The sequence below is a fragment of the Tachypleus tridentatus genome, chromosome 9 (assembly GCF_004210375.1).
Source record: "Tachypleus tridentatus isolate NWPU-2018 chromosome 9, ASM421037v1, whole genome shotgun sequence".
Classification (NCBI taxonomy): domain Eukaryota; kingdom Metazoa; phylum Arthropoda; class Merostomata; order Xiphosura; family Limulidae; genus Tachypleus; species Tachypleus tridentatus.
Genome location: NC_134833.1, coordinates 106,133,088 through 106,149,053, shown reverse-complemented (window position 1 = coordinate 106,149,053; position 15,966 = coordinate 106,133,088). Strand labels below are relative to the sequence as shown.

Here is a 15,966-nt window from a genome sequence, read left to right as displayed (position 1 = left end):
AAAAGATGAAAGCAAACAGACTAAGATAAAAAAAAAAAAAGAGTCAAAGCAGGAGAATAAGAAAATATTAAATAAAAATTTAATAAGCACAAAACTTCTGCAATTCTTGATGAGAAAATAATGTGAATAAACACTGCAGTGCTGAGGAAAAGAATGAGCTTTGAAGTACATAAAAAGTGCTCAAAGGGATTACTGTATATTTAAAATGTGTTGCTCTTTAATTGATGGTTGCATCAATGACTAATGCAGTAAATGTTATTACACATGGAGCTGGGAGTTTTATTCAAATGCCTGACACATGCTCAAATGTTTTTAGCAATGATGTAAGTAACATTCTGAAATAGTTAGAAAATCCTAATCTGTAACCAATTGTTTTAAAAAGGAAAAATTATATACTATTCCTATTTTATTTAAAAACAGATAGAAAATAAATACTAAAAAAATATTTCAGTGAATCAATAATATTCTAGTTTGCATTTGTTATGGCAGTGTGTGGCATGACACTTACTCTGTACATTCTCTGCCATTAGCAAAGAGAACATTAACAGCAACAACTTATTTGTTATTTTTCTCTATGGCTTTTGCTGCTTCACAAAGAACATAATGTCAAAATAATACTTACTCTTACAACAACTTATCTTTTGGTGATTTATTACTATCTACAAAACTTCTTGGCTTTCGACATACCATCTGTTTTGGATCCTTTTGTTATTTCCTTGTAAATATTTACAAATATTTATAAACTTCTATAAAAAATAATTTTTATCAGTATTATATATCACTATAACATTTAAATATATATTTACTTCTTACATACATTAAATTAATGTGAATAGTCTAAAATATATGAAATTTTTAGCTGGTTTTGCACACCATATATTACTAAAATATTATGTGTAATAAAACTCACTGTGAACATTTCTATTTACCTACAGCACAAGAACATTTTTTAATAACAAAACTATTTATATATTTCTTTAACGACATGATCATTTTCTTCACCCAAAATATGAGTTTCAAGAAAACTTACCTCAAACTCTTCACATATTTTAATTGCTTCTTCATTTCCTTCATTGGCTTTTACAACAAAATCACAGAGTTTGTGAACAATAGCAACAAACGGACCTTGATCTTCAAGTGGTCGGCAGAGATCCAACTAATAAAATATAATTAAGATTATATCAAGACAGAATGGTTAAAAGTTAGTATCAGTTAAGTCGTTATACACTAAACAATGAATAATGATAATACATGTATATTTTTTAACAAATCACCAGCCACTACACAAATGGCAAAAGTAAAACCAAAAACACTGCACGATAACACAGTTTAGCACTGAAACATGCATATGCATGTAAAAACATTTCTACAGTTATATTTACTACTATAAAACATCTTGGATATATTTCATTAGTTTTATTTAATTTATTTAAACCAATTTTGACTTTCATTAAATAAGATCATTTCATAACTGTTTCTTAAGACCCTCAGTGAAATACAAGCCATTAGATATTATTTGCACTGCAGGTCACAATTTTAATAACTTTTAAAAAAGAAATTACTTATCTCTTGCTTCACCTCATGCAATGTCCTATTAGAATGTGTACAACTCTTAATGCAAAGAAACACACACTTTTACCTTGTTGATTTTTGCACATACTTGTAAATTGTGTTCATTTAAATAATGTAATCATTTTTTCATTTAAGATTTCAGCCAGTCAGGAGACTATACCTTTTCATACACACATAACCCATCTAATATGGATGAATGGATTCCACCAAGCCTGTATCCCCAAAAGTATTCATAAGTTAGTTATACTCTAACTTTTTAAAATTTTTATTTATCTTCAAGAAATTTTGCAGATTATCAGTAAATATTACAAGGCATACACACACAAAGTATCATATGTTTTAATTAAATTTTAATATTTTTAATTAATGACTTTCTCATGCACTTTTTATTTTCAAAGGTTGACTATCTAACATGTGAAGCAATTTTGATTTTAAGATTAAAAATACTTCTATGTGTCAGAAAATTGTCAAATGCTACATGCAAAATCTCTAACCTCCTAATATCCTCCAGATAATTATCCAATTTTTTTAGACAAAACACTTCATATTTTATCTGTTATTTTCACTAATGTATCTCTTAATTAGTTTGATCAATCCAACTGACCTCATAACCACTGTAAAAAATAGGAAATAAGATATAAATTATGCTTTTTTCATCTCAAAATTACTACTAATTATAACATGAATATGCAAATATTTAGTCTATATAGCTTAAACTTTGTAACATTTTACACACATAAAATAATTATTATTTTTATTTTATTGACTGTCCAGCAGTGTCTGACTAACATTACTGAAGTTGAATGATGCAGTTCATGTGCACTCATGTTATCACATCTAATAATATAAAACTGGCCATTATAATGTGGCCTGTCTTGGCTGTATTCTAGTGGACCAGTATTTTGCAAAATACAGTCACATTTCAAATGTAATAATTTTAATTGAAAAAGTATGTTCTTAAATTTCAGTTATTTTATTTAAAACACAGAACAATAAATAAATTAGTAATGAAAAGAAAACTATTTATCTTCTAGTTATGAAATATGTATTTGTTTGCAGCTTGCCATAATTTGTTAAGCCTTATAAAAGTTTGCATTTGGATAATGCAAGCCAAAATTTTTTAGGTTTTACTCGTGCATTTTAAATTAACAAAAACAGTAAATTACTATATAGACACCACAGAATTTCACTATAATCTATCAGACTAAACAGCATTTGGGGTAAAAAAAATTTTTTAACTCAGTAACACGTTATCTTACCACTAGGAATCTACCATAAAAAAAAAAAAAAAAAAAGAGTTTCATGCATAAATACTTTGCAGACACTCAGAAAACCAGGTGGGAGACATCTGACTTTTGACTGGTTATTCACACGTCACAGACAAGAGTAGGAGTACCTAAGTAAGTATTTCCAAAAATAGAAAGAGGAAGACAGGGTCACCATGTTTGATTCACTAAATGCAGTGATATCTCAGCAAACAGAAAACATGGTACATTCTTATTTCATATTCTAGCTTGTCAACACTGATACTTTGAGTTCCTAGTTCATAACAAAATCACAGACTTTGAATTTGGACATCATTAACATCTAATTTGCTGCATTCAACAAATCACATGACACTCAAAAATAATATTTGGCTTTGTTCTTTATATTTACCTTCAAATTAAGAATCTAACTAATGTATAACATTCAAAATTGGAATTATAATCTATTATTTGATTCCAAACTTATTAATATACATCCATAAAATGGTAGTTCAATAAAATTTTAGAATGTTAAAATAGACTATGTCCTGGTTATGACACTTTATAGTACCAAAATATGTAACATTTTAATATAAAAATTATTAGGCAAAAACTTATCTTTTTTATATTAAGTTGTATAAGAACCATTTTATTTAATAAGAAAAAACGAATACAATCAACAATGCTTACACTGTACTGTTTGGAGTAAAAATTTTCTTTCTCCATTTTAATGGACAGTACTGTGGCCTTATAAAAAGCAAAATGTGCTTTTCACTTACATCTTTATTTATAACTCATGGCATTCATACTTCACAAAAATAACTCTTCCTTTATCAATACTATACACAAATTTGTTACAAAAAATAGATAAAATGTTCAAATTACTCACCTTAACTAAGTCCAACCCCAGCTTCCTACAAAAAAGAAAAGTATTAGATGAATAATTAAGTTAAAAATTTCAATTATAAACATTCTTAAGCCATGCTGAAAATATATTAATACTTTTAAATATAAGTTTGAAAGTTTCAAAAGTCTTCACAAAAGTATAAAAAACAGTGCTCTGATGCTAATTTGAGGAGGTTAAGCTTGTATTTAAAGCCTAATTTTTCAAAAACCCTTACAATTCACAAGTTAAAAGATGGTATAATTAGCAATTGGTATGGAAAACATTTACCTGCTCAATAAGCTGGTATCAATTCTAATACCAACCTCAAGATTTATAAAAACCACATGTGTTTAACTTCCACATGTACAGTGAGGGAACTGTGCTCTAGAAGAGCACAGATGATAAATTAGGCTGTAAAAAACAGAATATTAAAAGTCCAGTCTTTTTATGCTATGCTAACAGCAGTGGGCAGATCACCCAATAGGTGTCAGTGCAATATGGTAATAATTTAGCTGCTTAGTTTTTGTATCTGCCAAAGTACACTGCATTTACTGAGGTATGCTGGAGTAAGTTGGCTGGTAGAAGATTGTCATGGTTACCATACATGAATAAGTTGACAGTCTTTTGGACTACAAGCAAATACAATGATATGCAATGTTGATATATAGATTCATATGTGGTTATGTTTGGTGTTACACATCTAACGTTATTACACATGAATTTGTTCATTAACATTATATTGTACATAAATCAATGATACTAAAAGCACAAAGGTCAGACAATAAATCAACTAAAGTAATGAATTTGGCCAAAATACCAAAATGGTAAAGATGTGATTATGAGCTTGTGCCACACCACAGGAAGACAAGATGTATCCAATAATTTCACTGACACTGGTAGAAAAATATTTGAATGCTATTGGACTCAGTACTTGAAATAAAAATAACAGAACTTACACTACTAATTAAAAAGTATTATTAAATAATTTTAATAACTTCTTTGATCATTTTGTAGGCTAATTGAAATAAGAAGATATAAAAACTATGGCAGGTGCACGACACTTTTTAAGAGAAAATGTAACTAAAATCATGAAAAGTTCAGGTATTTATGAAAGCTTATGTCAAAATTAAGATTTAAGATCATATCTGAATAGATCTCATCAAGTGCTTTCTAAAAACACACAGTTTTATACATTTTTATGGTATCTAATAAAAGATATAACAAATTAACAACATTTTCAAGAGGAGGACCACTTTTCATTCACCCCTGCATATAATAAATTCAATGTGAAAATTAGAGTAACTGTAGCAAAGTAAATAATTTATAAATGAGTGTGATATCTCAGCAAAATAAGGAAGAACACATTTCACATTTTTAACATGTAAATGAATTCCAAACAGGTAACCATCTCTGGAATAATGAGAGCCTTTCCTTGCCGAGTTGCTCTCATATCGTCAACAACCACACAACTCAAGTTTTTGAACAACCTTGAAACAATTCAAAACATGCATTAACCTACTCATAATTATCCATTCTTTGCACATTCTACCTGAACATATTATAAAAATCATACAATCATGAGGGAGGTAAGTTGGAACATATTTCAGAAGTGAGAAACCTGTTTGAAATTTTAAAATTCTAAACAAGAATAATAACAGGAATTGCATAACTTCAACCTACCACTCTCTTTTTTTTTGGATTTTGTGCATTTACGTGTCAAATTTCAACTTCAAAAACTCATAAAATTCTTCTCAAATCCAGAATAATCAATGATCTGGGTTATTTTTGGAATGTTACAGAGTCTCAACCTTAAGATGCCCATGAAATATGGTACAAACACAACTGCACTTTACATAATTATAAACCCAAAATGGCAAAAAATGCCCTGTCTCCCCCATTATAAAAAATGCTTTCAAAGAACCTGGATCATGCTTGGAGAGGATGTCCTATACTGACTTCCCATCTTGTGTGAAAGCAGAAGATGAGATTGTTTCTAGAGCAAATGCAGAGGTTTAAATAACATGGATATAAATACAAAATATTCTAAGAGAAGAAGAGGCCACATGTTATGCATAGGTAACAAGGACAAGTACATGTAACAACCTGAAAAAGTTCTAGCTGTAATAAACTGTATAAACATAGAATTTTTCTAAGACAGGAAAGCCTTTTTTTTCTTTATCAAATAATTTTTCAACCCCATACAACTGTATATCACTAACAGAAGTGTTCAATAAAACAGAAATACCTGGGTCACACTTAACAGTGTAGGTATGGACTCAGATGGAAAATAAACATTTAATAAAAAGTAACTCACCTCTATAGGTTCCAATGAACTTGTAAAAAAACACAGATGATAAACAAAACAGTGAAACTGAAGAGGCAGTAAGGTGATGCAAATATAAAATGTTGCAATGCATTTGGATTCCTCCACATATCAATCTGTACGATTTCCTCTAAAGGGTATCCGGACCAGGAAGCCATAGATGCCAAATGAGGAGATATAACTTCAAATTTACTTTAAAAGTGTGCAGGTATACAGTAACAAACAAAAAGGATCAGATGCACAAGCCAATTCATTAGCACATTTGAAGCAATATCTGTGAACCAAAATCTGTTATAAGATGTAAACAACCTATTTTAAGTCCCTTTAAAAGATTCCATTCATGTCTCATAGTGACAGACAGCTAGACTGGAAATAAAAAAGTTTATTCAATTAGAGAATCTTGGTCAGACAAAGTAGGTAACATAACTGCTGAAAATTGACTGTTACCTTCTCTTTCAGCTCACATCTTTGATACAAAGAATCTATCAAGACAAAAGTATAAAGCCTTCCTATAACAACAAGAAAGAAAATAAGAGTACATCAAGTATTAATGGCTTAAAAATCAAATCTTCTTTCATCTGAAATAATTAATAGGAAAATCTGTGTCTTTAGTGGAAGATGATAGAGGGAGAAATATCACTGGAAGTTCAAAAACAGAAAAGTAATTCATCTTAAGACCTAAGTCTCATAGATGATAGTGTCTAGGAACTTAGAGACAAGATAAGAGTAATAGAAAAAAATGGGAGCAAAAGAAAAAAAGATGGTTTCAGTGGCATCTAAAGATGGCAAAAAAGATAGATTTGCAGTTTGCAACAGAAGAAGCAAATAAATCATGCTTTATTTTACAATTAGCATACAGCAGATAAAAAACTTAATACATCAAATGAAAACAACAACTGTACGTACATTATGAAATGAACACACACAAAGAGATAATAATGACAAAATTCCAGATTGTCTTAAATGGAAGGAAAAAGTTATGGAAATATCCAAGGGTTCCTGAGCAAAATTCCACTAGTCAAGAGAGTCCACTAAAGAGAAATCATATGTGCCCAATCCAAGAAGATAAATGCTTCCATGGAAGTCCAAAATCCCAAAAAGCAACAGAACCTAGTAAGCAGAAAGAGAGAGAACATACAGGTGTAGAGAACTGAAAGATCCATAAAAAAAAAGTCAAATTGGAGAAGGTTGGGTCTGATTGGGATGAGGTTGAAAAAAGACACCCAACTGGTATTGTATTTTGTAAGTAACAGGACATTCTCCTCAAACATGATAATCCAAACTATGCAAGTTGCTTTTTCTTAAAAGCAGAGAAGTATATTGTAAATATTCCAGTTCTGAAAGAACAGAAGCCAGTTGTCCATCCAATGGTGTAAACTCAATCCATGAGCATGCAGAAATTGAGTAAGAGCTTTCATCACCAAACCAAAGACACATGGAACGAAAGCAAGCCCAAAAAACAAAGTGCAAAACTGATACACAACTCCATGGTATACATACCAAAGACAATGTTGTGACAGATCAATTACAGGAATCCAGTCCCTGGTTTTCTTGAGGAACACAAACTTGGAGTAAAAAGTGGGGAATGTTGGTTAATAGGCTCAGTAAGTCTCTGTGATCAAACAGTTTGCACTGGCTCTGATAGATGCTGACTAGCAGTAGGATCCTGAAGTAACAAAGGATATTGGTACAGTGGACAACAGAGGTGTGGAAAGGAAGTGGATAGAAGTCCTTTTGATAAAACCTGGATGACTCAAAGATTTATAGCAAATTCCCATTATTGGGGGAAAAAAAATCAATCAAGAAGTCTGCAATGGACAGTCACCAATAATGCTGACATCAACAAAACTTACATTGAAAAACATGACAAACAGTGGAACCCTTAACAGTAGGAACAGTTTAAATGATGGAACAGTAGAGAATGAGGAACAGGAAAGTGTAAGAGCTCAGAATGAAACAAACAAGCAAACAAATATGGAGTCAAATGCTACTTCACAGATTCCACATGTGATATTTACAAATATTTCCCAAAACTGACTGATGGAAAATAGGAACCTTCCATAAGTCCTGAAGATAAATGGATGGTAAACAAACCTGAGGCAAGACAGCATCCCTCCCCAGAAGATCCCAACAGCAAAGAAAGCACTTGTGAAGAAAAAGAGCTGAAAAGGAAAATCACACCAACATAAAACTAATGAAAGAGAAGATAGCTCAAAAAAACCCTCAGGAGGTTGTTGGAGTGCCTCAGAAAGGTATATGGTGGATAACTACTGTAGGAGAGCACGAAATGTAAAACAATAAATAATGAAAACTGTGTGTGCAGGATAAACAAAGATTTTCTGGGTCAGTTCCCCATAAAGACAAACATGACTTCAAGAGCTGAGAATCATAAAAGAGGCTGAACAGCCTGATGGTAAGCCTACGCAAAATAATTCAAGGCCTGTAAAGAGCAAGGTATGTCAGTACCTACTTTCTGATGGAAAATGAAATGCTCAGCATGAACTCTAATATCAGGAGAAGGAAAGAAACAAAATACTCAGAGAAATGAATGTCATGTAATAAAGAAAGAACATGATCATAAAAGATCAGGGAAACCAATAAAATGAAACACACCTAAGAAATCATATCTAAAAATACTGAATTAGGCCTAGTGGATTCTGCAGGAAAGGCACAGCATAGTTAGGTAGAAGGAACAGGCTGTCAAAATCCTCCTTGTCACAATTAGATTTGTCAGAATTATGAGGAAGTCAAGCAATATCTGGAGAAGAAGGACTACTTTACAATTTTTACGAGGTTATAAGGTAATCTACTTTTCTCAAGAAGTAGGTATAGTGGCAAGATTCAAGAACTGGAAAGATGAAGAATTACAGTTAGACAATTTATAATAAAAAGTAACTGAAAATTTCATGATTCATTCTTTAAATAGTTTTAGCTTACTAATTTTGTAGAGCTATTTCTTTAGGGGTTTGAGATTGGAGTTGGTATGCTGTCCTGATAGCTCCAAATTGTTTGGGCTGTAATGAACTGTGTAATTGTTTCAAAAAGCTGTACATTATCATGCTACCATAATCAAATAGGTATCTGATGTACACCCTGTAAATTAACATAATGGACAGTATTCCATTCTCTGGCATAGTTTCTCATTTTCCAGAGACATTCTATTCTCCAGCTACTTTTATGATTATTTCTGAAGTGGTTGTTTCACGTTAATGTTCTGTTAAATGTTATGCCTATAATTTTATAGAATATGAAATTTGTACTTGCATACTATACAGTTTAACCCACTGACTGCTTATTCACCTAACAGAGTTCAGCCTGCCTCTACCAGTTCAGTGTGAATGTGCAACATGTGTATAGATTGCATAAATTCTGAATATGTTTATAGCAGCTGCAGACATTGGTTTAGGGTTAACCCCACTGCAAAGGGTGAGGGTTCAATGGCTATGTCACTGCATTTGTAGACTTGCACTCAAAGTTTTATTGAACTACTATTTTATAAATTTATGTCAATAACTTTGGAATTAAATTGTAAATTATCATTCAAACTTTATTATATGCAAGTTAATTTCTGAATTCAAAAGTAAATATTAAAAGAATACATTTAAATATAGATTTTAGTGAGTCATGTGGTATGTTAAATGCAGTGCTGTTTAAAATTAGGTGTTCGTGATTTCAAAATACTAAGTCTATAATTTCTTACAAATTAGGAACTCAAATTACTAATACTGACATGTTAGAATATAAAATAAGAACCTCATATCTTTTTATTTTGCTGAGATATGATTCATGTACTGAATCAAACACAGTGGTCCCACTCAACTATATTTTTTCCCACCATTTTAATATTTGAAAATACTTCCACATTCTTTCAAACAAGTTTTCAAGGAGGTAGGTTGTGTCTTCAGTCTGCTGAAAGTTTCATATTTTATAAGATATAAAAGAAAAACCTTAGTTTCTAAGCTTAATAAATAAAGTGGAATTCTATGGTATCAGTGTAGTTATTTATGATTTTTTGTTATTCAACTGTATATATAAAATCTAAAAAAATTTTGTTTGATATCCTCCAAATGTGAAATTTTAAAAGGTTTAGCAACATAAATCCAGCAACAAACTGAATACAAGGATCATAGAAAGAAGAGATAATTGTTAATTGTTTGCTTTACTTCTTGATTCATTGTTCTATATTTTAAGCAAATTAAGTTTAATAAGTTATTTCTAAATAGTAATAACTTATATACATATACACCCTTCTGCAAATTAATTGAAACAAGATGGAAAATTACGATTTTTTCAATTTTTTGTTTTATTTCTGATAATCCAAAAATTACTCACAAATTAATACATGATATGACCGCCTTTATTTTTCAAAAGATCATTAATCCGCTTTGGCATCGAAACCACGAGTTGACTGTAATCTTTAATAATTTTCGGATCGCAGTACCACACCTCAAATAGCTTATCTTTCGTAATACAGTCTTTTCCCTGAAGTCTTTCTTCATAAAGAGTTTCAATAGGATTTAAGTCTGGAGAGTTTCCAGGCCAGTCCAGCACCTTTATTCGTGTTGTAGTCATAAAATTCTTCACAAGTTTCGATGTGTGGCATGGAGCCAGATCTTGCTGAAAAATGACAGATCCATCTGGAAATCTCTTTTCAATTCTGGAACGACTCTTCTCTGCAAAACTTCGATGTACTGTGGTCCTCGCATCATTCTTCTACTATATGTAAGCCTCTGATACCGTAGTAGTTGAAAAAGCCCCAAAACATCTTCAAGGAATGTTTTTCAAACTGATTGATGTGAGATTCTCGAAGTTTCACACCTGGAGATCTGTGAACATGCAGACTTCTTTGACCCTGTATGAAGAAATGAGTCTTGCATCCAGTTCTTGTATTTCAGACCCCATTAATCCCATTTTTCTTCATTGAGTTAGTAAGAAGTTTTTTGACTGGTCTCCTTGCCCTTCTAACACAATTTCGAATGATGTAATATTCCTAAAATTTCGTCATATATCCCAAAAATATATCGACCGTACTGCAAAACACAGCTAATGATGCCATCTGTGTGAAAAAATGACTGTTAAAGGAAACCAACGGGTCCAGCGAGTCTACACCGACCGCCATGCTGAAAATATTGTAAAATGACCATTTGTTTCAATTAATTTGCACAAGGGTCTATATAATGTATAATAATTGAAACATGACTGCATAATACACAATACTAGTCCACTAAAACACAGCCAATGCAAGTTATGTAATGCTAGGTAGACATGACTGGAAGGTCAATATAATAAACAATAATAAATATATATATTCACATATATTGTTATGAGGCTTAAGCTACTTAGACTAAACATTTATATTTTCACATTATAATATATAGTCATTCTAGCAAGGAAAATGCACAATTTATATTTATTTCCTAATTTTTTATGTTGGTTATGAGATTGGTTAAGGACCCCACAAAGTTAGAGTATAGAAAATAACAAAATATAAAGTTTTATTGCAAACAAGTGTTTGATATGTATTTAGGAGGTTTGAGACATTATGTAAATAATATTTGAGATTTTTGGGACAAAAAAAATAGTTTTTAATCATAACATGTAATCACTTTGCATTCAGACTAGTTACGAAACAGATTTTCACAAACAAATCTTTAGTTAAAATATTTCTTTAAAAAGTCTTATTTTTTAAATACATATAACCCTTATGAAAAGTCTACCAAATTTTGTGAAGACACACATGTACCAAAAGTTATAGTGCAAATACTTAATATGTGCAAATGTGTAGATGAACTTGTCTTTATTATAGTGAGCCTGTTGAGAAAAAGTTAAGAACAACTTTATTGACTTTCTTTATTTTTCTTTTTATGATTTAGAAAATACTGCTATCAACATGTTTGTCAGATTTAAGACTACATGCCAAATATTACACTAAACTGTTACTTAAAAAGCAGAAATTTGGAATTTTGATCATGCTGTTATTGTTTATTCAAGTAGGGAATTTTTGGCAATTTTTGAATAATGTGAATAGCAAAAATATTCACACACCACCAGATTCCACATTTAAAAATTGTAAATTTACATCATAATGTCAATTATGTAGTTAGTAATTAATGAAAAACTACAATTTGTACCTATAAATTGACCAATAACACCAAAAGATCTTTCCACTGGAACAATGTTAACAAAATGTCAGTGAATGATGTCAAATTACCACTTTATCTGGTAATATGAAACCCATATCAAGGCATGATAAAATGTAGTCCTAATACAATTCATCAATTTCAAGTTCATACAGCTGGATTCATATTATATGGATAAATGAAATGAAAATTCTAAACTAGATCTTAAAAATTAAATATAAACTTACTTGCATACTCATAAAAGTATTGAAGTGATTTTGCAATCACAGAAGTTCTATACTTGAAATACCTTGATTGACAAATAGTAGCCTATTTTACATTGTTTCATGATGTAATTGATATATCATTCATATCACTTTTATCAAAGGCTATTGCAACACATGTTCTTTAGATATAGCCACACTCAATAAAATTACACATAGAAAACTGTTGTCAGGAAAACATACTGTTGTTAACACCTGATGATATGGTGTAAAACCAGTTGTTGCCAAGACAACATAGACTATTTACAATCTCCATTCACCAATTTTTGATGTGCTTTCAGTTCAATTTTGGCAGACATATTTATGTATCAGTTTATGCATTATGTGATATGCACTACAAAGTTTATTGTATGGCTTTGTTTCTACAAATCCCATGGTTAAAAAGAATTATATGTTTCTATTGAAGTTCTGTTTTTGTATGTTTTTCAAATGTGCAATGCTTCTAGATCCAATGAAACCACCCAAAGCATAAAAAGAGCTATTGTTTGATGTATCACTAATCCACACTAATCCAGCCAATTTGAAACAAAACGTTTTTTTATTTTTAATATTCCCTAAGCCTTTTTTCTGCCATTTAGCAGAAGAAAGGCTTAGAGATCGTGACAACTGTTTTTAACTTAATTTACAATTATTGGAAGTATGATAGAAATAAATCATTGCATATCACCACATATTAGTACTGTAGACATTTTTTATTTTTTGTTTGATGTACAGTAACTGATATTTTGGATATGGGAGATTGATATATTTGCAACTGTGATTTTGTATACACATTCTTATAAAGTTGAGAACTATAATTTGCTAGGACTCCCTAATTCAAGTATATCCCACTTTGGCTTTAATAAAACTTGTGATTGATAACCATAACAGACCAAATGGTCTTCTGACATCTGATTATATGTGCAATTAACTTAATTATCTTGTTATCCATCTACTGAATAATACCAAATTGTGTTTTACTTATAGTTGATGATAAAAATACAGTACATGCCATATATTCAACAAATATAAACAAATAATAATTAAATGACTACTAACATACCTGCACACTCTTGAAAAGTCTTGTATATTCAGTTTTTTGCTTTTCTTTTCACTCCACCAATAACCTACACGATGAGCCATATTGAAACTTGCTTTACTGAGAAATGACCAACGCTGTTACAAAAAGTACAATGATATGGCAAATTTTGCTTGAGCTATGGCGAATGCTGAAATTTACACTTTGCCTAACTATGAAATCAACGGTGAACAACGATTTCTTTTTCCCATTCTTTACTGCCGAGAATACAGTTCATAAAAAGAGACGTTACTTTAAAGCAGGCTGTATCAATAGTACTCTCACTATGGATTTTAATCTATAGTAGTGTAAACGTAACGCACAAAACAACTGACCAAGCACACTTTTCCAAAAACCAAACAGAACTTCCTATTTACTATGATGTTAGTACATATTAATAACACTGGCAAGTCTCAAACTAAGTTGAAGTTAGATAGCTGTTAACAGTATCTAATTTCGAGTACAACTGTTTCCACAGAAACTAACTTGGATATGCCATTACTACTCGTTTCATCAGCCCTATAATATATCAGTTACAGGTTTTCTCCGCTTAAGCTAAACAACGTTTCAAAATCTCATCACTAAAATATATTTGGCCTAAATGCCCATCTATTCCGATTTAAAGACGACGTAACATTATACTTCTACAGTCACATTAATAAGCATGTCACGAAAAATAGGTTGGGTAAACAGAGGTAAACTCACGAAAACATACACTTACGTTTCTAAACTAGCTTACTCTACCAAGAATGTTTCGAAATTACACACTGCGTCCGCATGTCAAAACAACCACGCCTAGTGCGTTGTTATTAAAATAACATTCAGATTTAAACTACACTTATAAAACACTTCTCCAGGCAAAGAAAGCTATTTATATTATAATAACAAAAAATCATAAGATCTGCATGTATAATGTAATTTTTATGTATTGAGTATTTGAGAATCAAAGAAAAAAAGAGGCACTATTTCGTTCAAAATTTCAACCCAGTTTATGTCTTTCTAATGTTATACAACATATATTTCGTTGTATGAAATAATGTATTTTTATTTTTTCGTATGAAAGGTGTTTTTTTAGAATTTGTTATCTGAGTTGATATGTATACATAGTTATTTCATTTTCAATGTTTACTTAATTCGTAATTGTAATGTTTTTAGATTCTTATTTTGTAATCGTGTAATTGAGGAATCTGTCGCTGTCATTTGTTCGATGATCTTTATAGTTGAATTTAAATTATTCCTAAGCAAAGTCTTTCGACAGTATCTTGAAAAACAAATGCTGTGAAGTAAGAACATAACCAATAACATAAACAAGTACCTAACTTACAATTACCAACATCAGCTAACAGTTTTTTACCGTTGATATGTCTAAAATGTGCCTCATCGCATTTTTATATATAACACATGTAAATAAAGAATAATTATCTGATAAGTAATTATATTTATATTCTAAATATTTACATTGTCAAACGACAGCAGTAAAAAACGAAACAAATGTTTTATTTGTTCTTTCTTTGCGGTAATAAAACAAATGGGACAGGTTATTTAAACATCGTTCTCTTATCGGAAACTGTGGGCACAAGATAAGGTGAGAGAATAAAACAAAATAAAATCTTTCATGGGAAACTATTGCTTGCATCACACCGTCAACTATTGTGAGTCACGTTTTCTACAAAACGGTGATGTCATCTCAAAAGTTACATCCTGCCTTACTTAATTAGGTCGTTGTTAGTAACGTCAAAATACTTACATAGCAATGCCAGTGGAAGCAGCCGATCACACATGTTGAGAGATGACGGATAATTCGCTAATTTATTCTTAGCCAATAATATAACTTGCAATTTAGTTAAAATAGTTTGGTTCTCGTTCTTATAAGCATTTGGAGAGTATGTCGAGTTCTTTAAAGTTAGAAAACTAATTGCTAAATGTAACTGCTCTTTTTATTGTTGTTGTGTTTTTTTTTGCTACAAGAACAAATTTATATATTAAATATTTACTACTTATGATAATAACAGTGCAATAAACAAGACCACTTTAATACATCAATTATATATTTAGATATTTTAAAATATATTGTAATTCTCTCGTTGTTTTAAGTTATCTAGTGAAATTGTTAAACATCTAGTCCATGTAAGGAAAATAAATTAGTTTATTTTCTTGTTAGCATTTCCATAGGCTTCAATACTTGTACACCGCTGTAGTCTCCCGCTTGCACAGGGGTAAGTCTACAGATTTACAATGTTAAAATCAGGAGCTCGATTCCCCTCGATGGACACAGCAAATAATCCGATGTGGCTTTGCTATAAGAAAAATACACACACGCACAAATAGAGAGAGAGACCGCTGTAAGTTGTCATAGGTCTACTTTACAAATGACGTTAACTAACGTAGAAGAGATCAATGCATTTGTACAAAGTAACCACAATAGCTACCCCACTGATTACTTCATTATATCATGAAATAACTCACTCTCTGGCTAACGTA

General features: G+C 30.8%; 1 protein-coding gene across 1 annotated transcript in view; it reads right to left on the bottom strand.

The window, feature by feature from the left end:
* The window catches only part of LOC143225979 (inositol-tetrakisphosphate 1-kinase-like), a 57,025-nt gene extending 42,743 nt beyond the window's left edge, over window positions 1-14,282 (bottom strand). Inside the window, exons 1-3 of the mRNA XM_076456260.1 lie at window positions 13,471-14,282; window positions 3,706-3,730; window positions 1,031-1,156 (exon numbers count right to left, since the gene is read on the bottom strand). Coding sequence (XP_076312375.1) covers window positions 1,031-1,156; window positions 3,706-3,730; window positions 13,471-13,550 — 231 coding nt within the window. The 5' untranslated portion in view covers window positions 13,551-14,282. The remainder of the gene's footprint in view (window positions 1-1,030; window positions 1,157-3,705; window positions 3,731-13,470) is intronic.
* Window positions 14,283-15,966: the final 1,684 nt, after the last annotated feature.